Source organism: Podarcis erhardii (assembly GCF_964252035.2).
Source record: "Podarcis erhardii genome assembly, chromosome: 4".
Lineage (NCBI taxonomy): Eukaryota > Metazoa > Chordata > Lepidosauria > Squamata > Lacertidae > Podarcis > Podarcis erhardii.
Window position 1 is genome coordinate 772,200 of NC_138508.1, and position 25,659 is coordinate 797,858.

At 50.4% G+C, this 25,659-nt stretch overlaps 1 protein-coding gene and 1 long non-coding RNA gene across 2 annotated transcripts; both read right to left on the reverse strand.

Moving 5' to 3' along the window:
• Positions 1 to 374: 374 nt before the first annotated feature.
• Positions 375 to 2,760, reverse strand: LOC309341393. Its single transcript, XR_014156295.1, has 2 exons — positions 2,451 to 2,760; positions 375 to 1,043 (listed from the first exon to the last, which is right to left on the reverse strand). It is a non-coding gene; the product is annotated as an uncharacterized lncRNA (long non-coding RNA).
• A 9,403-nt stretch (positions 2,761 to 12,163) lies between these two features.
• Positions 12,164 to 24,283, reverse strand: LOC309340938 (uncharacterized protein). The gene is made up of 6 exons (XM_081860203.1): positions 24,245 to 24,283; positions 19,887 to 20,375; positions 19,616 to 19,697; positions 19,241 to 19,323; positions 17,237 to 17,363; positions 12,164 to 16,847 (listed from the first exon to the last, which is right to left on the reverse strand). Exons 2-6 carry the CDS (start codon positions 20,286 to 20,288, stop codon positions 14,758 to 14,760), a joined length of 2,784 nt encoding a protein of 927 aa, XP_081716329.1. The 5' UTR covers positions 20,289 to 20,375; positions 24,245 to 24,283; the 3' UTR covers positions 12,164 to 14,757.
• Between the last annotated feature and the right edge of the window lie 1,376 nt (positions 24,284 to 25,659).

Genomic DNA, 25,659 nt, shown 5'->3' on the forward strand with positions numbered 1-25,659 from the left:
GGAACCCAGCAAAGTTCAAAAGAAATAAATCCTAGTCTCATCATGAATAACCAAAACTTTCTTAAGCATGTTTCTATGCAAACATTCAATAGTATGTCATTTCCCCTTCCAAAAATGCGGAATTTCTAACTCAATGGACTAAAAATGGATGGTTGTTATGCTTAGGGGAGCTTTTAATATTTGATGGACTACTGTATTTTAATATTTTGTTGGAAGCCGCCCAGAGTGGCTTGGGAAACCCAGCCAGATGGGCGGGGTATAAATGAATGAATAAATAAGAATAATTGTTGTTGTTGTTAACTGAATTGATATACCGCCCTTCATCAAGAGATCTCAGGGACATTGAAAACATAGAACTCCAAAAAGTATACAAATGATGCATCACCTCAAATTCTTTTATCAGGTGAGTTTTCTTCTTTGGAAAGAGGCAGGTGGAATCTCCACGGTTGCTAACAGAATAACGTTGAAAGGCTAGTGAAATATGGGGAACCCAGAGCATCTGCTTGGCATGCAGAATGTCCCAGGGTCAGCCCCTGGCATCTCCCGCAAGGGCTGGATGAGATCCCTGCCTGAAACTGGGGGAGCTGCTGCCAGTCAGTGTGGACTATACAGGGTTAGAGGGAGCCCTTGGTCGGGCTCAGCAGAAGGCAGCTTCTGAGGCTACTTCAAAGCTCTGCAAGATCAAAAGGGATAGATATTCCCTAAGCAAACCAAATTTAAGAAACTGGAATCACGGCAGCCGGAATTTTGCACAGGATTCCAGGTGTGGATTCTGACCAAGGCAGAAGAGAGCAGGACTCGGACTTCCCTCCATCTGGACACGATCCACTTCTGTGGATGCAGCCGAGAAGAACATTTGCCTTCTTTGCTGCTGCATCACTTGTTGGACTCAGGTGGAGCTTGGGATCCACCAAGACCCTGAGATCCTTTTCGCATGTCCTGCTGGTCAGTCCGGTGTCCCCTGCGCAGCAGAGTCTCCCTGCTAATTGTCCCAAATTAAATCCAGGTGTCTTGTGTGAGGGAAACTGCGATCCAAGGAGTCTCTGGCAGGAGATAATTAGACAAGGAAAGTTTTATTCGCAAAAAAGAGAACGGTGAAACAAAGTGAAGACAGGAAATGTGTTCTTTCAGGTAGAAGTTAACTTATTACTTCAGTTAAATGTCTCAGGATTAAACACAGTTCTGCAGGCACAGCTTTCCTCCAATTCAGTTGCTGCACTTCAGGGAGATGTTCAGGTTTCCAGAATAGATGGTGAAAGGCTGGACTCTCTTTCTGCTGCTTCTCTCTCACCCCCGAACTTAGTTATGAGGGGTCTTTCCGTGAGGTACTTTTGACACAGCCCAGCTTCCTTCACGGCGAGGGGCCACTTTTCCTGGGTTCCCCTGAGGTATTTTCCTTTGTATGCCATGTGCGAAAATTTATTGATTGGGGCGTGACCTTGCTGATTTCTTTACGATCCCAATCAGTCACTTACAGCGTCCGGCACGTTTCCTCTGCGCAGTAACTCCTGCTGTCTCTTCAGTCACGCCTAGCAGAGTAGACACAGCGGTAAAGCTGTCACTTGCTCCAGACAAACTTACACAGTACAGATTTGTCTATTTACAGTTCTTTATTGCGACATTTCTCAGAAAAATAGTCCAGGACTTCTTTCAGCCATTACAGCCGTTACAAGCTGCGTCCGTCTCCCTCAAAGACAAAGAGGAACAACAAGAAACAGAGAACAAGCTCCTCCCAGCTTCGAATCGCTGACGTCAGAAAGTGACGCACACCTCAGCACACTTAACCAGTTAAGTTCTGAACTCTAACATGCCAGACCCAGGGGATCCTCTCAGCCCTTGCCACGGACTCAGGAATCTCCTTTTCCTAGAAGATCTCTCCCCCCCTCCTGACTGGAAGGAGACCCCAGAAGAAGAAGAGGAGAGTCTTCCCACAGCTTCTCCCTCCAGCTTCACTCCCTCCAGACCCTCAACATGGTCTACCCTTCTCAGCTGTGAGGCTCCTTCCTCTGGCTCCATAGATATTCTCCTCAGAGCGGAGGATCCACTCAGATCAGAGCCACTTCTCCCTCCCTCCCTCCCCCCTCTCCTCATCCCCATCTTCTCCCAACCTTCCCTCTTTCCCATCTCAAATCCCCTCAGAAACGGCTCTCTTTATTTTCCCTCCAAAAGTCCTGGCGCCACCCCCCTCTGGGTAGCCAATCAGAAAGAGGCTCTGGCCCTCTGGTGGAATGGTGAGGCACTGCACCCCAGACTCTGCTCTGGCTCTGCTGTCCGTCACAGCAGCCAGCTGCCCCAGCAGGCCTTGCCATCTCCCCACCGCTTGAGCCGTCCTCCATTGTCTCCCGAGACAGGCGGATGAGGAGAGAGCCATTCAGGGGCCACAGGAAAGGGGCATCGGGGGCCGACAGAGGCAAACTGGAGTGGGGCAGCATCGTTGAAAGGGTGCCTACGTCTCTCTCTTCTTCCTTCTCAATATCCGTTATTGCTAGCTAAGAAATTGGGGGAAAGGCAGCTACTCTGTGTAGGGTTTCTTGGGGTTGAGATCCGTAAGCTGAGTATGGTACGATTTCTCAGCAATAAATAGGATACACTTTTATGGGTGTTACGGAAAATTCCAGGTGGAGAGACGACTCATCAGCCCAGCCAGTCAGGGTGCAAGTCCCTCATGGATCCATGCGGTCGGTAAAAGAAGCAAGTTCCGGCCAAGTAATTTGGAGCAAAACAGCGGTCAGTAGATCTTGATCTTTCTTGTTGCCCAACAGGCCCATACTACATCACAAAGGAGGAGGGGATATAAGACATACACAAGTTCAGCAGGGGCCAGACACCGCTCCCAACGCCTCTTAAGTGCCCATTACCCAAAGAACAATGAAACCCTTGGCATCTCCTTGCCCTCAGGACTTGTCCAGAGATGGGCTTTCAGAACACCTGACTTGCTAAATTGCCTCTGGGGATGTCTATTGTTGCCCCCCCCGGTCACTCCCTGGGTGGGGGGGCCGTGTATGTGCTCTCAGGCTTGGGGAAAGATGCCCTCTTCCGGCTGCCTACGTGACTTCCTGCTTCTTGGTTCATGGAGGGAGGTGGAGCCCAAATTCACCTTTCACCTTTCTTTCAGGGTTAAAATGCCATTTGAATGAGAAGAGTCGGTTAAAGTATGGATTTTCTACGAATTTATAAAGCTAGGTATCTTCCCTGCGCTGTCAAGTCAAAAGCATAGCAGGCCTAATATTTGTAACATTGCAACAACTATGAAGATGCCCCCCCCATCATTTCCGTAACATGGGTAAGTGAACTCATATGTTTCATTCAGCCTCACCTGAATAAACACTTAGATTATGTGAAAATAATGGGAGATACCTGTCAGGGAACTGCCATCGGAGCTAGAGGCGGAGGCAAGGCTCCAAAGCGATGCTGGAGAGGGGCCCAGCAGGGAGAGAGGCAGCCCATCTGCTGGGGAAGGAAATCAGCGTAACACCAGTGGAGAAGGGGGGCAGATGGGGGAATCGGTGAGGGGGCTCCAGGACTCCTCGCTGGAGACCAGCGGGGAGAGCACGGGTCCTCCGCTGCCCACACCCTCCCTGCACAGAAGGCTTCCGCGCAGGGAGAGTAGGCGGAGACTTGGCGTCAAAGAACTTCTTTGCTGGAAGAGGTTCAAGAAACGCCCACTGACGGATTCTGCCCGCGACTGAAACAGCCACGAAGTGAAGGGCTGTCCAGACAGAAAGGGTTTAAGCAGGTAACCTAGCCAGGAGCGGCGACAACTTATGCACGAGCAACCCCTATAACCATTACAGCAATCCGTCAGTCACTGACGTTGCTTGTGCGCAGCAACAGGCAGGCAGCATAATGAGCCAAACCGGAGAAGTCAGAGGAACGGAGCAAGCAGCTGGAGTGCAAAATCTGGTGGAGAGGAACCGAGATTTGGAACAGCATGTGGCTCTCCTGACGGCGCGGCTGGACGAAAGGCGGGCTCAGGATGCACAGGTCAGACCCACCCCCGTTGCAAGGAAGGTACCGGGACTGGTACACAAGTTTGGGGGGAAGCCCCAGGACTACAACGCGTTCCGAACGGAAATAGAGTACGCTTTGGAACTGCAGCATGATGACTTTGTGGATGATGGGGAGAGGGTGGCCTATATTGTTGGGCATCTACAGGATGGGGCCCGGGAATGGATCAGGCCCCCAATGGCGACGCAAAATGCTGCCTTGAAGGACCTTAGGAAATTTTTTCAGGCGATGGATGCAATGTATTCCAGTGAAGTGGAGCAAAATGTGACTCAACGGGAATTGATGGGGTGCCAGCAGGGGAGCCAATCAGAGACTACTGGTCGCGCTTTGTGAAGTTGATCCACTGGCTTGGGTGGGATCTGGACTCTGAACCCATTCAAATGTTGTTTGAGGAGGGGTTGTCCCCAACTGTGAAGGACGAGCTCTCCTGCGCGCCCCGCCCGCAGTCGATGGACCAGCTGACCAAGGCTGTGCTTGCGATTGGAGTAAGACAGGAAGCGCGGGCTCAGGAGAAGCGCGAAGTGAGAGGGGAACGTTGCCATGACTACCGCATTCCTGAAATGCTGAGGCAGCCTTCCCAGGCGGCTGAGCCAATGGAAATAGATGGTGCGTGCGAGGTTTCAAACTCCAGTGAAGGTCAGAAGAGGGAGGGAAAGGATTGGAAAACCACCAATAAGTGTTTCCTCTGCCAACGGCCAGGACATTTTGCCAGGGTCTGCCCTCAAAGAAAGACCTGGCAAGGGATGGTGGGAGCTGCTGGCTGTGAGGAGGAGGGGGAAAGGGGGCAGGCACAGGGAAACGACAATGCTTGGCTGCCAATCAGCAGGGGCAGCAGCCAAACCAGCTGTGATGGCCTGGGAATCCGATTCAGAGGCTGAACCGGAGGAATCCCAGCCTGCACAGGAGTCCCCACCTCCAGGGCTGGCTGAACTGGGGCAGGGCCTTGATTCTGAAGCGCCTGCACCTGTGCCGGATCCTCAGGAGCAGGCACCAGGTGAATCCACTTTGGCTCCAGAGGCGGCTGAGGACTCAGTGCCTGCAGGTGAGTCTCCCCCTGGGCCCAGTAACCCTTCAGCCTCTCCTGAACTGCAGAGGCTCAGGGCAGAGAGGCGAAGGGAACTGGTTTCTCCCAGGAGTGCTCGCCTTAAGGCCAGGAGAGGCGGGTCTCCTGGGGGCCGGGGCCGCCCCTGGCCTCAGAGAAGATAAAGGCCAGTCAGCCCGGTCCCAGGTTGCGGGAGCAATGTCGTTGTTGAGTACCTGTTCCTGCCTGGACCCAGACCTGACCCTCCAGTGTTCCTGTCCCCGCCCGGCTTTCTGCTTCGGACCTCTCCCCGCTCCTTGTGAACTGTTTCCAGGCTAGTGACCCAGGACCGGACTTTGGCTACGCCAACGGTAACCTTCCCCCCGGGACCAGCACACCAGCAACCAATAGAAGTGCCCCAGCCAGACCCTCCCAGGGCAGCTATAGCCATAGAAGTGGTGCTAGAACTCCCGAATGGGCACCCAGTCAAGGTGGAGGGGCTGCTGGATTCAGGCAGCTCCTGCAATTTCTTCAGCAAAGACTTCGCTCTGGAGCACCAACTCCACCTGCTGCCCCTGGATTTTCCCTTGCAAGTGACCACCATTGATGGCAGAGAACTTCTGGGAGGGGAAGTGATGCAGCAGACCCCACCAATGAGAATGAGGGTTTCCAGGCACACGGAGACCATTGCCTTTCACGTAGCCACACTGGCAGGGCCCCCAATAATACTGGGGATGAGCTGGCTGGCACTGCATGATCCAGTAGTGGCATGGCATCAGAGGTCGGTCACCTTTGGGTCAGCTTACTGCTTGGAACACTGTCAGGGGGGGGACCCAAGCATGACAGTGGCCAGGGTGGCTGGGATGGCTGTGGAGCCAAAAGGGGAGGTGCTGCCACAATATGCTGACCTGAAGGAGGTCTTCAGCGAGAAGGAGGCGGATAGACTACTCCCCCCATAGGCCCTTTGACTGCCAAATCAACACTCCCAGGGGCTCAGCTGCCGGTGGGTAAGCTGTATGCCATGTCTGACCAGGAGATGCTGTACAAGAACTGTGTAGCCTTTTTGGACGACGTCTTAATCTATTCTGACAATGAGAAGCAACATGTCAGAGACGTCAGGGAAGTGCTAAAGAGACTGCAGAAGCACCAGTTGTGGGTCAAGCTGGAAAAATGCCAATTTCACGCAAGAGAGGTAGTTTCTGGGGTACAAGTTGTCAGACAAGGGCCTAGCTATGGACCCCAGCAAGGTGCAGGCGGTGCTGGAATGGAAGACCCCCAAAACCCAGAAGGACGTGCAGAGGTTCCTAGGGTTCAGCAACTTCTACAGGAAGTTCATCAAGAACTTCGCCCACTTGACAGCGCCCATCACAGATTGTCTTAGTAGCAAAAAGAAGTTCGTCTGGACAGAAAGGGCCCAGCAATCCTTTGAAAGACTGAAGAAGGTGTTCGCTTCGGAAGAGCAGCTCCTGCATGTGGATCTGGAGAAGCCCATGAGGCTGGAGACCAATGCGTCAGACCGAGCCATTGGAGCGGTACTTTTGCAGCCAGGGGCCCAGCAGGGCTGGAGCCCGTGCGCCTTTTTTCTCGAGGAAGCTGAGCAAGTCAGAGCAAAACTACACAGCGTATGACCGCGAACTGCTTGCGATCTATGCGACATTTCGGCAATGGAGACATCTGCTAATAGGGGCGCAGCACAAGATCCAGGTTTGTACTGATCACAAGAACTTGGAATACTGGAGGACTGTGCGAGTACTCAACCAGAGACAGATTCGATGGGCACAGGAGTTCTCCAAGTTTGCCTTCAAGATCCGGTACGTGCCGGGAGAGGAAAACGTAAGAGCAGATGCTCTCTCCCGAAAGCCGGAGTACATGGAAGAAGAGGGACCGCCGGAACTCTGACACGTGTTCCCCGAGAACCAATGGGTGTGTGGGGGAGCGTTGGTTGGGAAACGAGAACTGGCCGGGCTTACTAGAAACGACAAGTTCGCTCAAACTATAATCAGGGAACTCTGGGACGGAAGGGAAAACCATGGAGGGTTTGAGGAAAAGGAAGGGCTACTGTACTATAAGGGGGTGCTGTATGTACCGGGGGAGACCTTGAGGGGAAGAGTACTCAAACAACTCCACGACAACCCAACAGCGGGGCACTTTGGTCAACACAAAACCATGTTGCTTGTCACCAGGCAGTTCTGGTGGCCAAGGGTAAGGGAAGATGTACGGGAATATGTACGGGGGTGCGACCGCTGCCAGAGGGCAAAGGGGGAGAGGGCTGCCCCCGCAGGGTTACTGGAACCCTTACCCACGCCGGGAAGACCCTGGGAGGTGGTGTCCATCGATTTTATGACAGATTTGCCCAAGTCAAGGGGGAAGACAGCAGTCATGGTAGTAGTCGATCTACTGACAAAAAATGTGCCATTTCATAGCTTGCTCACATGCGGTGATGGCAGAGGAAGCAGCCAGGTTGTTTGTGGATCACATCTTCAGGCTGCATGGGGCTCCCTCGAGGGTCATCTCAGATCGCGGGAAACAATTTACTTCCCGGTTCTGGAGGAAGCTCATGAGCTTGCTGCAGGTCGAGGTGGGCTTCTCGACGGCGAGACACCCGGAAACCAACGGGCAAGCAGAAAGAGCGAACGGTATACTCCAGCAATACCTGCGCTGCTACGTCAGCGAGAGACAGAACAATTCGGAAGAGAAACTAGTGCTGGCTGAATTTGTGTACAATAACACTGAACATGTGTCCACGGGAATGAGCCCGTTCATGGCCAATTATGGGTGTCACCCCAGGGCCTTCCTGGGAAGGGGGGAGGAAGGATGCGGCAGAGCAGTTTGTGGAAGAAATGGAGGCCTTGCACCAGCAACTCAATATGAACTTGGAACGGGCCAAGGAAATTTACAAGAGGCAGGCAGACAAGCACCGTCAGGAAGGGGAGACCATATGGGTGGGAGACCGGGTGTGGTTGTCAACCCAAGGGTTACCCTTTAAGGGAGGGTGCAAGAAGTTGCAGCCGAGGCAGCTGGGACCTTTTGAGGTAACACAGCAGGTGAACCCCGTGGGATTCAAGCTCAAGTTGCCTGACAGCATGAAGATACACCTGGTGTTCCATAGCTCCCTACTCTCTCTGTACAGGGAGGGGCGGGAATTCCCGGGGTGGGAGGGAGAAGTCACGACACACCCGCAGGTAGAGGAGAGGGAACACCACAACCAAGCCACAGAAATACTCGATTCAAGGTGGCAAGGGCACCAGGTGGAGTACTTGGTAGCTTGGGAGGGAGAACCCAGGTCAGAAAACACGTAGGTTCCTGCGGAGGCAATCAATGATGGGTATCTTGTGGAGGAGTTCCACAGCCTGTTCCCAGATAAACCAAAACCACTAGCGAGATTCTGGGAGGAGCAATTTGGACGACGAAGAGGACTTTGTGGGTTTTCCTGCCTCCGAAGAGGAGGGAGGGGAGGCGTCAGAGGGAGAAGAATCAGACTGGGAGGCCCACCCTGCGGGAAGAGTTCGGAGCGGGTGGGAAGCGGGTTTTGAATCCTCAGAGGATGGCGACAGCTCCTTCCAGGGATTCCCCGCATTGTCGGCCGAGGAAAGGGACGAAGTTGGATCAGAAGGTCGGGCCGGGGGTGGAGGGGGTCCTGGGGGGGAGGTGGATGTCAGGGAACTGCCATCAGGGCCGGAGGGAGAGAGCGGGCTCCAGAGGGATTCCAGAGAGCGTCCCGGGATGGGGAGAGGCAGCCCATCTTCTGGGGAAGGGAATCAGTGTAGCACCAGTGGAGAAGGGGGGCAGATGGGGGAATCGGCGAGGCGGTCCCATGACTCCTTGCCGGGGACCAGCGGGGAGAGTAAGGGTCCTCCGCTGCCCACACCCTCCTTGTGCAGAAGGCTTCTGCGCAGGGAGAGTAGGCGGAGACTTGGCGTCAAAGAACTTCTTTGCTGGAAGAGGTTCAAGAAACGCCCACTGACGGATTCTGCCAGCGACTGAAACAGCCACGAAGTGAAGGGCTGTCCAGACAGAAAGGGTTTAAGCAGGTAACCTAGCCAGGAGCGGCGACAACTTATGCACGAGCAACCCCTATAACCATTACAATACCGTCTCCAGATGAAATTAAACCTGTGCTTTTATTTATTTTCATGGTATAAAAGACAATTTTAAAGAAAGCAATGGTTACAACAGTAAACAACAAATAGCTTGTCCTCATGGAATTGCAGACTTTCATCCTGCCATGTGTTAAAGTTTCAATTGATTATTCTATAAGATCACGCCACATTTTCCCACGAGTGCTGGGTAGATTCTGGCAAAGGTCTTCACAATTTATGTATTCAATAAACATTGGCCACATGTTATAAAAGGAATACGGATTGTGTTCCCCCACCTTTTGGATACTTAAATTGTGATGCCCAGAACTGAACACAGGATTCTAGGTGGGGCCTGACCAAAGGTAGAATAAAGTGGTACAATTCCTGCTTATTTAACTTATATGTGAAAGGCTGGGCTGGATGAATCCCAAGCAGGAATTAAGATTGCCGGAAGAAATATCAACAACCTCAGATATGCAGATGACACAACCTTGATGGCAGAAAGTGAGGAGGAATTAAAGAACCTTTTATTGAGGGTGAAAGAGGAGAGCGCAAAATATGGTTTGAAGCTCAACATCAAAAAAACGAAGATCATGGCCACTGGTCCCATCACCTCCTGGCAAATAGAAGGGGAAGAAATAGAGGCAGTGAGAGATTTTACTTTCTTGGGCTCCATGATCACTGCAGATGGTGACAGCAGTCACAAAATTAAAAGGCGCCTGCTTCTTCGGAGAAAAGCAATGACAACCTAGACAGCATCTTAAAAAGCAGAGACATCACCTTGCCAACAAAGGTCCATATAGTTAAAGCTATGGTTTTCCCAGCAGTGATGTATGGAAGTCAGAGCTGGACCATAAAGAAGGCTGATCGCCGAAGAATGGATGCTTTTGAATTATGGTGCTGGAGGAGACTCTTGAGAGTCCCATGGACTGCAAGAAGATCAAACCTCTCCATTCTGAAGGAAATTAGCCACCTCATGAGAAGAGAAGACTCCCTGGAAAAGACCCTGATGCTGGGAAAGATGGAGGGCACAAGGAGAAGGGGGCGACAGAGGACAAGATGGTGGGACAGTGTTCTCGAAGCTACAAACATGAGTTTGACCAAACTGCGGGAGGCAGTGGAAGACAGAAGTGCCTGGCGTGCTCTGGTCCAGGGGGTCACGAAGAGTCGGACATGACTAAATGACTAAGTGACTAAACAACAACAACAACATTCCTGCCCTTGATCTGATTCTGCCTCCGCCAATGGTGTCGTCTGCAAATGTGATGAGCATCCCCTTCAGTTCCTTCATCCAACTCATTCATAAAGACATTGAATGACAACGGGCCCAGGATTGAACCCTACAGCACCCCTCTTGTCGCTTCTCCCAGGATGATGAGGAACCATGAAGGAGTCCTCTTTGGGTTTGGTCAGTCAAATCCACCAAACAGTTACCTTGTTCAGCCGAATTTTTACCAGCTTTCTCACAGAAAGAGCACGGGGGACTTTCTCAAAAGCCTTACTGAAATCAAGATGCATTATTTCCACAGCTGTCCCCTGACCAACAAAGTTTGTAACTCCATCCATAAAAGGATCTAGGAGTCTTGGTTGACCACAAACTTGACATGAGCCAACAGTGTGACGCGGCAGCTAAAAAAGCCAATGCAATTCTGGGCTGCATTAATAGGAGTATTGCATCTAGATCAAGGGAAGTAATAGTGCCACTGTATTCTGCTCTGGTCAGATCTCACCTGGAGTACTGTGTCCAGTTCTGGGCACCACAGTTCAAGAAGGACACTGACAAACTGGAACGTGTCCAGAGGAGGGCAACCAAAATGGTCAAAGGCCTGGAAACAATGCCTTATGAGGAACGGCTAAGGGAGCTGGGCATGTTTATGTTATGAAAAAGGAGCAATGCAGCGAGCTGCAACTGGCTGGAAAGCCAAACAGGATGTTGATGTTTGGGACTGTACCGTGGGAGCAAAAGGACAGTCTATTCACTGTACTGAGCACCGGATGTTAGCTGACCAATCTGAGGCTTGCGCCTGATGGAGATGTTCAAGCGCACCTGACGGACATGAAGTTTCTGCGCCAACAGATGGTGGAACGCAATTTCCATCTACAGGAGGAAGTGTTTTGCTTTATGGATATAAACAGCCTGAATCGGACTTACAAAACAGTTGCCAGTCAGCTTGGTTCCCTTCCGGCCAACGATCTCACTTCGGAGAGAGTGTATGCTGTGGTTCTGAATGAACATGACAGACTTGCTGCACTGGAAGTAAAGGACAGGGGGAGGGAGGAACGGAGTTCTAGCTCCCCCACTGCTACTGCTACTGGAGAGGATGCTGTAGCTTTGAACGCTGTCCGTTGTTACAATTGTGGACAGACTGGGCATCTTCAGCGAAACTGTGAGAAGCCACATCATCCAAGAGGAGCCAAGGGGAGCTCTGCAAAGCCTGAGGCGTCAGGCAAAAGTCGTACCAAGTCACAGGTGAAACCTGCAAAGGCTTTGATGTCGAAAGGAACCACGCCAGAGGTGGGAAACTCGTTTGTAATTGACACGGGGTGCACAAAACACATGACCCCACACAGAGAACTGTTTTCGTTGTTCAAGAAGCAAAGCTTCACTGTGAAGCAGGCCAACGGTCAGGAGTTGGAAGCGACCGGAGTTGGGACTGTGTATCTTGAGAGTCTGAACTTGACTATAGACAATGTGTACTTGGTTCCTGAGTTGCAATTCAATCTGCTGAGTGTTCCGCAGATTGCCAAGAAAGGACTGAAACTGTCCTATGATGCTGAAAGCTGCAAGATCTTCAAAGATGGAGAGTTATATCTTTCTGCCAGAGAGAAAGATGGACTGTATTTGTTGACTTTTGATCAGAGTGATTACATGAAATGTAATTCATCTGATTCTAACATGATTTCTTTCGCAGGTGTGGCAAAGGATGCCAGGAAGGTCACCAGAGTCGACAATGCATTTCAGCGGGTGTATGCTGATGTGATAGGTCCTCTAGCACCATCTAGAAGCAATGCAAGATTTTACCTTGTGTGTGTGGATTGTTTCTCAAATTATGTCTGGGTTTTTTTGTTAGAGAAACCACAAGAAGCCTTAGAAAGGTTTAAAGAGTTTTGTGACAAGGTTAAAAATGTGCATGATGCTAACATTGATTGTCTTTTCACAGATGAGAAGCCAATTTTTCTTTTACAGGATTTTCAGGACTTCCTGCAGAAGAAAGGGATAAGGCACAAAGTTGCTGTTTCAGCGGAAGCGTGGAACAGGGGTGTCTGTGTACGGGTGAACAAAGAGTTGCAAAAGGGGATGCAAGCGCAATTGCTTAGTTCACATCTGCCACATGAGTTCTGGGCGGAGTCGCTAATGTCGTTTTGTTATACGTGGTTGAGAAAGGTTTCAAAAGAATTGGGAAGTTCTCCTTTTGAGAAGCTGTTCCATAGAAAACCTTCTGTTGCCCATTTCAAGGTTTTTGGGTCTCATGTGAGGACAGAGGCTCCAGGTGGAGTTAAAAATGTCAAAGGCATTTTTGTGGGATATGAAAAGGGTCTCTACAGAGTAATTTTGTCTGAATCTGGTCAGGTGATTCTCACGAAATTTCTAGAGAGAGCTCCTGAACAGGAGAGAGTGATTGTTCACACATTTCCCACAGAGGACAATTCAGATGATGATGATGATTTTACTGATTACAGTGGTACTGATGATGACAGTGATAGCTCAGGGAGCTCAGTTGACACAGTCATTGAGAGGAAATCTCACACAATAGCTAGACCTTCACAGGTGGAGGATGAACCACTGTTTACTATTGGAACTGGTTCTCCAAAGAGTCCTGAGACTGAACCAGTGAGCAGAGAGGATCAGCACCTCATATGTAGGTCTGAGAGAGTTACAAAAGGTGTACCACCCAAGAGGTATTCAAAAGAGTTTGCCAACTTAGCTGTTGCATGTGTTGCTGTTGTACACAACCGAGGACAGGTTGAAACTGTGTCTAAGTCAGAGACAAAGGCACAACAGAAAGTTGCTAGCCAAGGTAATGCAGAAGCACTCATTCCTTGGAAGCCAGACAACCAAAGAGGTACACTGGGGAAACCAATGGCAGGGAGTTCCAAGGGTGGAACTGAAACAACAAGGGAATGTTATATGTACAACAGCTGTTTGTTTTCCTCTTTGGATCAAGCTTTGCTCGCAACACGCATTGATTCTTTTGGGGGAGTATGTTACGAAAAAGGAGCAATGCAGCGAGCTGCAGCTGGCTGGAAAGCCAAACAGGATGTTGATGTTTGGGACTGTACCGTGGGAGCAAAAGGACAGTCTATTCACTGTACTGAGCACCGGATGTTAGCTCAGAGTGTCACCTGACATGTACTGGAAGTACAGGGGAGGAGTCTCTCTCTCTGCTGTTGGTGTTTGGAGAGTACAGACGTGTTTCTCTGTACTGCTGCATAGACAGAAATAAAGGCATGTAAATACATTTCTGTCTGTCTCTTTCCCCCCTCCTGGGGAAGACAGGGAGGAGGGAAGAGTGCTGTGTTCTTCTCACGTTTGAGGAGAATCACTGATAGAGACCCCGCCTGTCTCCTGCCGGGAGTCGCAGACAGGGAGGTCAAGTAATCCAAGCCGGGTGCCTGGAGAGTGGCACATTCCTCTGACTAGGCTTGAAGATTACAACAGTTTAGCCTGGAGATGAGGAGGTTAAGGGGTGATATGATAGCCATGTTCAAATATATAAAAGGATGTCACATAGAGGAGGGAGGAAGGTTGTTTTCTGCTGCTCCAGAGAAGCGGACATGGAGCAACAGATCCAAACTACAAGAAAGAAGATTCCACCTAAACATTAGGAAGAACTTCCTGACAGTAAAAGCTGTTCGACAGTGGAATTTGCTGCCAAGGAGTGTGGTGGAGTCTCCTTATTTGGAGGTCTTTAAGCAGAGGCTTGGCAACCATATGTCAGGAGTGCTCTGATGGTGTTTCCTGCTTAGCAGGGGGTTGGACTCGATGGCCCTTGTGGTCTCTTCCAACTCTATGATTCTATGATTCTAAAAAGGGGAGGAGAGATTTCTCTGGCTTGACTTGTTTTTGAGAAAGCCATGCTTTCATCCTGTATGTTTCTGTTATGAAATCTTCAGATGGAGGGCACATAAATATTAAAAATGATAATAAATAAGGATATTGACAAGCTGAAACATGTGCAAAGGAAGGCAATTTATGTAATTATTTAATTTGTATACCACCCAAAACAGTGGTGCCAACTTGAATAAAATATTGGTGGGGGTCCAGGTAAGGCCCACCTTGAACAATCAATCGCATGATGCATAAAGGGCATTGGAATGGCGATGCGTACCAACTGGGGGGGGTGGCCCCCTCAAATATACTATTGGGGGCAAAACCCCCTCAGCCTCTAAAAGTTGACTACTGTTTCCACATGTCGTAGGACGGTTACAACATAAAAAGACAACATAAAAACACAAAATATAAATCTGTAACCCCCCTCACTACCACATTTTAAAAGGGCATTAGATGTCAATTAGGCAAAGGCCTGGTTAACAAGGTGCGGATTTGCCTGGATCCTAAAGCTGTATAATGGTTTTTCCGATCGTTGCATGAATTCTCTGATGAGAAGTGAGAAAAGAGCTCTGACTGAAGCTCTTTCCACATTCTGCTTACGGATAGGGTTTCTCCCCTGTATGAATTCTCTGATGCTTAGTGAGAGAGGAGCTCTCCCTGAAGCTCTTTCCACATTCCACACACTGATAGGGTTTCTCCCCTGTATGAATTCTTTGATGGGAAGCGAGATGGGAGCTCCTACTGAAGCTCTTTCCACATTCCACACACTGATAGGGTTTCTCCCCTGTATGAATTCTCTGATGGGAAGTGAGACTGTAGCCCTCACTGAAGCTCTTTCCACATTCAAAGCACTGATAGGATTTCTCTCCTGTATGAATTTTCTGATGCTTAGTGAGATCAGAGCTCTCCCTGAAGCTCTTTCCACATTCCACACACTGATAGGGTTTCTCCCCTGTATGAATTCTTTGATGGGAAGTGAGATAGGACCTCCTACTGAAGCTCTTTCCACATTCAACACACTGATAGGGTTTCTCTCCTGTATGAATTCTTTGATGGGAAGTGAGACGGGAGCTCATACTGAAGCTCTTTCCACATTCCACACACTGATAGGGTTTCTCTCCTGTATGAATTCTTTGATGGGAAGTGAGAGAGGAGCTCTCCCTGAAGCTCTTTCCACATTCAACACACTGATAGGGTTTCTCCCCTGTATGAATTCTCTGATGCTTAGTGAGATCTGAGCTCTTTATGAAACTCTTTCCACATTCCACACACTGATAGGGTTTCTCTCCTGTGTGAATTTTTCGATGGGAAGTGAGAGAGAAGGTCTGACTGAAGCTCTTTCCACATTCAACACACTGGTAGGGTTTCTCTCCTGTATGAATTCTTCGATGGGAGGTGAGACGGAAGCCCAGGCTGAAGCTCTTTCCACATTCCACACACTGATAGGGTTTCTCTGCTGTATGAATTCTTCGATGGGAAGTGAGAGAGGAGCTTTCCCTGAAGCTCTTTCCACATTCAACACACTGATAGGGTTTCTCCCCTGTATGAATTTTCTGATGCTTAGTGAGATCTGAGCTCTTTCTGAAACTCTTTCCACATTCCACACACTGATAGGGTTTCTCTCCTGTATGAATTTTTCGATGGGAAGTGAGAGAGGAGCTCTGACTGAAGGTCTTTCCACATTCAACACACTGGTAGGGTTTCTCCCCTGTATGAATTTTCTGATGGGAAGTGAGAGAGGAGCTCTGACTGAAGCTCTTTCCACATTCCACACACTGGTAGGGTTTCTCCCCTGTATGAATTCTCTGATGCTTAGTGAGAGAGTAGCTCTGACTGAAGCTCTTTCCACATTCCACACACTGATGGGGTTTCTCCCCTGTATGAATTCTCTGATGCTTAGTGAGAGAGGAGCTCTGACTGAAGCTCTTTCCACATTCCACACACTGATAGGGTTTCTCTCCTGTATGAATTTTTCGATGGAAAGTGAGAATGGAGCTCTTCCTGAAGCTCTTTCCACATTCAACACACTGGTAGGGTTTCTCTCCTGTATGAATTTTTCGATGGGAAGTGAGAATGGAGCTCTTCCTGAAGCACTTTCCACATTCAAAGCACGGATAGGGTTTCTCCCCTTCATGAACTTTCTGATGCTTAGTGAGATTGGAGTTCTGACTGAAGCTCTTTCCACATTCCATGCAGTGATATGGTTTCTCCCCTGTATGAATTCTCTGATGGGAAGTGAGATGGGAACTCTGACTGAAGCTCTTTCCACATTCCATACACTGATATGGTTTCTCCCCTGTATGAATTCTCTGATGGGAAGTGAGACTGTAGCTCATACTAAAGCACTTTCCACATTCCACACACTGATAGGGTTTCTCTCCTGAATGAATTCTCTGATGGGAAGTGAGATGGGAACTCTGACTGAAACTCTTTCCACATTCTATGCACTGATAGGGTTTCTGCCCGGTATGGATTTTCTGATGGGAAGTGAGATGGCTTCTCTGACTGAAGCTCTTTCCACATTCCATGCACTGATAGGGTTTCTTTCCAATGAGAATTCTTTGTTGGGAAGTGGAATGGGAGCTCTGACTGCAGCTCGCTCCATACTCCAAAATTTTGCGTGGCTTCTCCTCTCCGGGGGTTTTGTCATGTTCATCCTTGTTCTTGTTTTCCAATTCATCAAAATCTGCAATGGAGACAAAAAGGGATTAGAGCCTCAGGAACAAATCAAGAAGAACTGAAGGGAGTTGGGTCTTTGTTCATTGCCTTTGTTGGTTGTCATTAACCAACATTTTTATTAATATATTCTGATGGATTGTTGAATGTTGATTTGTTTGATATACAGTAGTGGCCAAAATTGTGGAAACCTTTTTGGGGGAAAAGTGTATTTCAGATATTTGCGTGTAAATACACAGAAAAAACTGCAATTTGCTGTTCAAGATTTACTGTGGGGGTGTTAGGTTCCCAGGTGTTGTATTGGGCGCTGTTGAGCTCTGTGGAAATATATGACGTTTGTTACATAGAGGTATTTTTTAAATTTCCAGGCAGATAGGACGATCCCACAGGGAGCCTTACCAAGAGAGGCCACGATCCCCCGATTCTCCTCCATGACGTCCTTATGCAGAGCTCTCTGGTCAGGATCCAGCAATGCCCACTCCTCATCCGTGAAATGAACAGAAACATCTTCAAAGCACACTGGACCCTAAAAGAAAAAGGGAAATGTCCTCTTCTGAGACAGGATCAATATGATCTGCTACACAATGCTCTGTTATAACAGATTGAGGTCGAATCCTGACAAGACAGAAAGTACTCTTTTGGGGGACAGTGGGTGGGCAGGTGTGGGGGACTCCCTGGTCCTGAATGGGGCAACTGTGCCCCCGAAGGACCAGGTGCACAGCTTGGGGGTCATTTTGGACTCTCAGCTGTCCATGGAGGCGCAGGTTAATTCTGTTTCCAGGGCAGCTATCTCCCAGCTCCATCTGGTACGCAGGGTGAGACCCTATCTGCCCGCAGACTGTCTGGCCAGAGTGGTGCATGCTCTGGTTATCTCCTGCTTAGACTACTGCAATGCGCTCTATGTGGGGCTACCTTTGAAGGTGACCTGGAAACTACAACTAATCCAGAATGCGACAGCTAGACTGGTGACTGGGAGCAGTCATTTTTTTGTAAATAGGTGGTTCTCCAGTTGGTGTTTTTTTTTCTTCTTCTTTTTTTTAAAAGAATATTTATTAACATTTCCAAAATAGTACAAAAACAAAAAAAACACAAAAAATAACAAAAATACAAAAATATAAAATTAAAACCAATTAAAAACAGATACAATTTCCATTACTTATTTTCGATTAACTTGTTTCCCAGACCTCCTCTCCCCTCCCCTTTTTGTATTCCAGTTCAAATTATTAGCTCAGCAAATCCTTATTGTAACTTATTACAACTTATTATAACTTATTATTCCAGTTATTATTCCAGTTGGTGTTTTTCAAGTCATTCTGCCTACGCAGGGATTCCAGTTTCCCCGATGGAAGGATCCACTTTCTCCTCTCCTCGTGAGTTGTTCTGGGGAGGTTCCCTCCCAGTGCCCTACAGCCAAATTCAAGGGGTTCATGGGGGCATGGAGAGGGGGAGGAGTGGGGGGCAGGCCCCATTTTGCAGCAGATAGGGCTGGCTAGGTGAATCCTGGAAATTATTTGTTATCGTCTGTCCGCTGCTTAGAAGCCTATTTTAGCATTCATTGATGAATACAGAAATACAAGAAGCCTAGTTTGGATGGCCATCTGTCTTGGGTGATCTAGCTGAGATTCCTGCAATGCAGGGGGTGGGACTTGATGACCCTTTTTGTCCCTTTCAACTCTAGGATTCCATGAAAACTGCAACTACAGATGAATCCTACAGGCGACATTCAGAAGGCTGGTATGACAGAGTTATCTGGGCAGGAAATCCCACAGTTCACAGCTGGAGTTTACTCTTTATCAGCAAGAGCACAATGTTCACATACTTGGCTGAGTTTCGGGCTTAATGAAAACAGCAGCTCCTTCCCTGAGCCTCTTCCTGCACAAAAGCAGTTGCTGAGAGTGAAGGCCCCCGGCTCCCCACAGCTTTCCAAGCCCCCTCCTCTCTGGGGTTTCTGGCAAGCGATTGAACAGTGCGCCAGTGTGCAGCCTGCCTTTGCTCCTCCATTGTCAGATGTCTCCTGGCTCCGAGAGACAAGCAGGGAGGGGGGCTTCTGGCAGAAGGAGAGGGAGCCCCCGGTGGCTCCTCCTTCTCCTGACTCTTCTCTGCCTCTCGACCTCCCTCCTCCCACTCGTCTCCTTCCTCTTCTGCCTCCGATTCTGCGCTGCATTCTTCCACAGAGTCTCCCAGCTCACTAAGCCCTGTTGCCCCTTCAGCTTCTGACACCTCCTCTTCCCAGGCTTCTCCCTCTGACCGCCCATCCTTCCTCCACCTCCACTCCGTGGGGTCTGAGATGTCTTCCTTTCCTGGTTCCCTGGCTGCTTCCTCCCACCATTCCTCTGTGCCCAACCAGTCCATGACATTGTTCCATCCCTCGGCCTCTGTCCCCACAAGGCAGCTTCCCCTGACCTGATCTGGTTCCACAGCCGCTGTTCCCCTTCTGCCCCCATGAAAAGGCAGATCAGGAGGTTTTGCCGGCATCGTTCTGTCACCTGGAAGAGAAAAAATGTAAGCAGGATGCCAGGATTGCCTGCTTCTCTCACAGGTGAAACAGGGCATCTCTGTCTACAGATGGGCCTTTCAGAAAGCCTTACCTGCTGAGTGCATTTGGACATTTGTGCCCATTTTATATGTTAGTCATGCAGAAATACATCTCTCCTCCTCTGGACCCTTCCTCCCAACTCCCCCCCTCCCCCCCCAAAAAACTTGATGAAAAGAACCCAGAGATTAGTTGGGAAAGCAACAGAATGAGACCAAACAGAGAAACGCCACCTTCCTCCTTACCCAGTGGCCTCTCTCTGGTGTCCAACGGAGGCCTCTCTGCCTCACAGGAATCCAGGTCCATTTCTGCAAAATGATCCTTTTCCTGAAAAAGAAACAAGGATTCAAAACAGAGAATGGGGAGAAATACTAGAAAGAGAATGACAAAGACAAAAACTTTAAGGGTGTGAGATCTCATTCCCAGAAAAAGGATGGGCCATCAGCTGAGTATTATGGGATGTTCATCATCCTGTTTGGAGCCCCTTGGGAGTATCCAGAGGAAAGTCTCTCTCACCTGCTTTCTCTCCTCCGCCTGACTCAGGAGGAAACCTTCGGCCAGGGCCACCGCCTGGGAACTGGTCTCTGCTCCGCATTCCCTCACCCAGCTCTCCATCTCCAGAGGAAGGACAGCCAGGAACTGCTCCAAGATCACCAGGTCCAGCATCTCAGCTTTCGTGTGCCTTTCTGGCTTCAGCCACTGATGGTCAAGGTGGTAGAGTCGGCTGCAAACCTCTCGGGGTCCTTTGGCCTCCTGGCAGCAGAACTGCCTCAACTGCTGGCTCTGCCCCTCTGAGCGGAGGGTGTCCTCCTCACCCAGGATCTTCTGCCCAGAGTTTTCCCAGAATCCCCCACTGCTCCCGGTTTGGATGACATGGCCTCTCCCTGCTCCAGGGCCGGCTGAGTCTTGCTCATCCATCTGTGCTCTCAGGAAGTCTCTAAGAGATGGGAAGGAACCCTTTGGTCTTCTGCCAAGTTCTGTCTTAATGAGAAGCTCTTGCCAATCCTACAAAGCAAATGCTTTGTTACGTAAAAGTTTTTATTATTAGTAGTAAATATTTTTATTTTTTACTATAGTTTATATAGTTTTGTTCTTTAGTTGAGAGGGTCAGGGCTGTCTGGGAGTCGGCCCCATTCAACAGAATGGCAGGGGGCGGGTTCCCCGGGGGGGGGAAGCACTGGGACACCCGATCATGTCATTACCGAGGAGGCAGGTTTAGTCATTGTTTGAGGACTATCCTTCCCTCCGGGTCTGGTCTTAACCAGAAGGATACTGGATTCAGCAAGGGAGACCCACGTGACCTGAAGGGGCTGCTGTGCAATGCCAGGTCAAGGATTGATGAGACCACGACTTGGATGGAGGACTTGACCTGGCATGTGGGTGATCTGACATGAAGTGAAACCGAAACAAAAGAAGTGTCATGGTCGGATCACTTCCTGGTGCAACTGGACTTCTCCACGACCCTTCCCTACAGCAAGGAGGAGGGACCAATTTGGATGGCCCACCCCCGGTACTTAATGGATCCAAATGGTTTCCAGAAAGAAGGGGGGATGTTTTATCCTATGTTGATGGCCTTTCAGCTGATTTCCTTGTGGCCCCTGGAATGTGGAGTTAACCCGGGCTATCGATGGCCTGGTTCAAAATCGACCTCTTCAATTGCATGGAGCCTGGACAGCCCCGTGGTTTTCCCCGGATCTGATGGGGGTGAAACAATCACTGAGATGGCTAGAGTGTCGGTGGCAGAAAACACACTCTGAACCTGACCAGATATGGGTTAGAGCTCAACGTCGAGCCTACCAAGTGACGATGGCTGTCTAAACTGCCTCTACTGCCAGGAGACTCTTTCAGGTGGTTCACAATTTAGTGGAACCCCCTGGGTCATTGGGGCCTCAAAAGGACCCTGAGATCTCCTGCAATGATTTGGCAAAGTTTTTTGCAGTTAAAGTCACTCAGATTTGGAAAGAGGTAGACTCCACCAAGGGAGCAGGGCCAGGGTGGGAGAGTGCTAGAGTCCCGTCTAGTCAGGTTGCCTCCAAGGATGTGGACAGGCTGCTTGGACAAGTGAAACTGACCACCTGCCTCCTTGATCATCCTGGCTCATAAAAGCCAACCGGGAAGGGCTGGGCGATGGGCTCTGCGGGGTGGTGAATGCTTCCCTCTGTGAGGGAGCCTTCTCAGACCCGATGAAAGAGGCAATTATTAAACCGCTTCTTAAAAAAAAAATCTTTGGACCAGGCCAATATAGCCAGCTATCGCCCAGTCTCAAATTTCCCATTTTTGGGCAAGGTGATTGAGCGAGTGGTTGCTGAACAACTCCAGGCACGCCTGGAGGATGCGGACCATTTGGATCCCTTCCAGTCGGGATTCAGGCCTCATCATGAGACTGAAATTCCCTTGGTTGCGCTGGTTGATGATCTCCGGCGGGCTAGGGACAAAGGTGAGAGCTGTTTCCTAGTTCTGCTGGATCTCTCAGCGGCCTTTGATACCATCGACCACAACATCCTTCTGGAGGGGCTGGGAGCTGGGGGCACTGTCATACAGTGGTTCCGCTCCTTCCTCCTGGGCCATGTCCAGAAAGTGGTGGGGGGGGGATGAGTCTTCAGACCTTTGGGCTCTCACCTGTGGGGTGCCCCGGGGTTCTGTCTCTCCCCCTTGCTTTTTAACACATATATGAAGCCACTGGGAGGGATCATCAGGAGGTTTGGGCTGGGTGTTCATCAGTATGCAGATGACACACAGCTCTACCTCTCTTTTCAATCAGAACATGTGAAGGCAGTGAAGGTCCTGTGCGAGTGCCTGGAGGCGGTTGGTTGGTGGATGGATGGACAGGGGCTAAGAGATTGAGGTTGAATCCTGACAAGATAGAAGTACTGTTTTGGGAGGACAGGAAGCAGGCGGGTGTGGGGGACTCCCTGGTCCTGAATGGGGCAACTGTGCCCCTGAAGGACCAGGTGCGCAGCCTGGGAGTCATTTTGGACTCACAGCTGTCCATGAATGTGCAGGTCAATTCTGTGTCCAGGGCAGCTGTTTACCAGCTCCACCTGGTATGCAGGCTGAGACCCTACCTGCCCACAGACTGTCTCGCCTGAGTGGTGCATGCTCTGGTTATCTCCCGACTGGACTACTGCAATGCGCTCTACGTGGGGCTACCTTTGAAGGTGACCCAGAAACTACAACTAATCCAGAATGCAGCAGCTAGACTGGGAGCTGGTGACTGGGAGTGGCTTCCATAACCACATAACACCAATCCAGAAAGACCTACATTGGCTACCAGTACATTTCCAGGCACAATTCAAAGAGTTGCTGTTAACCTTGAAAGCCCTAAACGGCCTCAGTCCAGTATACCTGAAGTCTACCCCATTGTTCAGCCCGGACACTGAGGTCCAGCACCAAGGGCCTTCTGGCGGTTCCCTCATTGCGAGGAAAGAGGTTACAGGAAACCAGTCAGAGGGCCTTCTCGGTGGTGGCACCCGCCCTGTGGAACACCCTCCCATCAGATATCAAGGAAATAAACAACTATCTGACTTTTAGAAGACATCTGAAGGCAGCCCTGTTAGGGAAGTTTTAAATGTTTGATGTTTCATACTGTTTTTAGTATTCTATTGGGGGACACCCATAGTGGGTGGAGTATAAATATTATTATTATTATTATTATTATTATTATTATTATTATTATTATTATTACCAGGGCTGGATTGCACCACAGCTGAAACCATGAGGTATCTGGAGGAGGAGGAGGAGGAGAAGGAGGAGACGAAGAAAGCAGCCTCTATCCTCCTAGAAGGAAGATTGCAATGCAGAATGTGGAGGAACCGAAGGGATTTCTGGGAGATGAATCAGCCTGGTTCCTCCTGCCTTCCAGTCAGTGCATGAAGTCAGAACTGACTGACAAGGGAGTCATTTGTATCTTGTGAAAAATGGATGCTTGGCTCACTTGGGGGTCCTCAGGAGTTGCTCTCCCCCCACCCCCACGTCTGGGCACATTTCTCCCCTGCTTCCGTCTCCTTTTCTTGCACTTGGACTCTCTGCCGCTCTCAAGACAGACTCCTGGGGTGGGGTCCCTTATTCTTTGCTGTGAGGGCCAGGTATGTATCTAGTCAACCCCCTGAGGGCCAAGGGGCGGGGCCAAAGACATCTCCCTTGAAATTTAGGAGGGTAATTTAGTATTGTTATTCAGTTAGAGAGCTTAACACACGCACAGCCATTGATGCCCAGGTCCCTGGAGGCTCAGTGAGGAGCAGCGCCCATTTCCGGCTGCTTTGCCAGCACCAATCCCTTTGGGAGAGAGAGGATGGGGTCCTGGGATGCCCTGCTCTGGGTGCGAGGGGATGGCTGCCGTGGCCTCCGTGGGGAGCTGCCCTGGGAGACACGGGGAGACACTGGGAAACTGGTCCCCAATGCAGCAGCCAGACTCTGGCCTGGGATCCCTCTCTTTACTCCTGGTCTTTCTCTCCAACATTTCCTTCCTTCCTTCCTCCCTTCCCCGTGGTTTTTTTTTTTGGGGGGGGGGGTCTAGTCCACCTCCTCGTCCAGCTTTGGAAAACCACTTGCACATCTTCCCTCTGTTCTGCAATGACGATGAGCGACGTCACACAGAGGTAAAGTCCCAGGGACTCCTTTGTTTGAATAAGGAGATTTCGGGGGAGAGTCATTGTTTTTCTGAAAGGGGGGCGGAGGGCCAACTGAGTTTGGGATCCTCTGATCTGCAGGAAGGGGAGCGGGGCAGCCCTGGCCCCTCCCTGGCAGGACCCTCTCCTCCCCCCTGACTTGGGGTCCCCCCCCTGCAGGAGCAGATCAGCCCCCCCCCAGGCCCCCTCCCCTGCTGCAGCCCTGGGACCCCCACCAGATCCCAGAGAGAGAGAGGGGAGACTCACCAGATCCCAGGAGGGGAGAGCGAGGCAGCCCTTGCAGGAGAGACACCCAAGCAGGGAAGGACTGGGGAGGGGGGGGGGGCTTGGCTGGGGAGGACTTGGCCCCCCCTTGCTTCCTGGCCTCTCTAGGAAGGCAGCTCGGTTCCCTTTAACCCTTGCAATGCCGAGTCCCCCAGCTCAGCCCCCCCCCCCTTGCACATCCTGACCGACCCGCTGCGCCCCAGAACAGATCCGGCTCGCGAAGGGTCTCTCTAATCCATCGCTGAAGCGCAGAAAGCGGGGGGGGGGGAATGGAGGGCTTGGCCAAAGAGGAGAGCCCCCCCCCCGCTCCCTCCCCCCTCCACTTTCCCTCCTGGCTGGACCAGAGCAGCTTCTCCTGGGGGGCCACCCCCTCCCCCCCCATAAATTGACATATTCATGGCACCGTTTTAAAGCCGATTCTGCGGGGGGGGGGGGGCGCCTATGCCCCTGGCTGCCAGGGAGGAACCAAGCGAAGCTCAAAATAACTTAATAATAATAATAATAATAATAATTTATTTATACCCCGCCCATCTGGCTGGGCTTCCCCAGCCACTCTGGGCAGCTTACAACCAAATATTAAAAACACATTGAAACCTCAGTCATTAAAAACTTCCCTAAACAGGGCTGCCTTCAGTTGTCTTCTAAACATCAGATAGTTGTTTATTTCCTTCACATCTGATGGGAGGGCGTTCCACAGGGTGGGCGCCACCACCAAGAAGGCCCTCTGCCTGGTTCCCTGTAACTTGGCCTCTCGCAGTGAGGGAACTGCCAGAAGGCCCTTGGTGCTGGACCTCAGTGTCCGGGCAGAACGATGGGGGTGGAGACGCTCCTTCAGGTCTACTGGGCCGAGGCCGTTTAGGGCTTTCAAGGTCAGCACCAACACTTTGACTTGTGCTCAGAAACGTAATGGGAACCAATGTAGGTCTTTCAAGACTGGTGTTATGTGGTCTCGGCGGCCGCTCCCAGTCAGCAGTCTGGCTCCCGTGTTCTGGATTAGTTGTAGTTTCCAGGTCACCTTCAAAGGTAGCCCTGTCCACCCCCCAAAACAGTACTTCTGTCTTGTCAGGATTCAACCTCAATCTGTTAGCCGCCATCCATCCTCCAACCGCCTCCAGACACTCACACAGGACCTTCACCGCCTTCACATGTTCTGATTTAAAAGAGAGGTAGAGCTGGGTATCATCTGCATACTGATGAACACCAAGCCCAAACCCCCTGATGATCTCTCCCAGCGGCTGCATGTAGATGTTGAAAAGCATGGGGGAGAGGACAGAACCCTGAGGCACCCCACAAGTGAGGGTCCAGGGGTCTGAACATTCATCCCCCCCCCCACTTTCTGGACATTTCCCAGGAAGTAGGAGCGGAACCACTGTATAACAGTGCCCCCAGCTCCCAGT

What these genes read in the sequence shown, in the direction of transcription:
- LOC309340938 (XM_081860203.1), bottom strand. Translation starts at nt 20,288, where the DNA reads ATGGATGAGCAAGACTCAGCCGGCCCTGGAGCAGGGAGAGGCCATGTC. An exon ending in CACCAGAGAGAGGCCACTGG is followed by an intron (nt 19,324 to 19,615) that starts GTAAGGAGGAAG and finishes TTTCTCTTCCAG; the next exon opens with GTGACAGAACGATGCCGGCA. An exon ending in GGGGATCGTGGCCTCTCTTG is followed by an intron (nt 16,848 to 17,236) that starts GTAAGGCTCCCT and finishes TCTCCATTGCAG; the next exon opens with ATTTTGATGAATTGGAAAAC.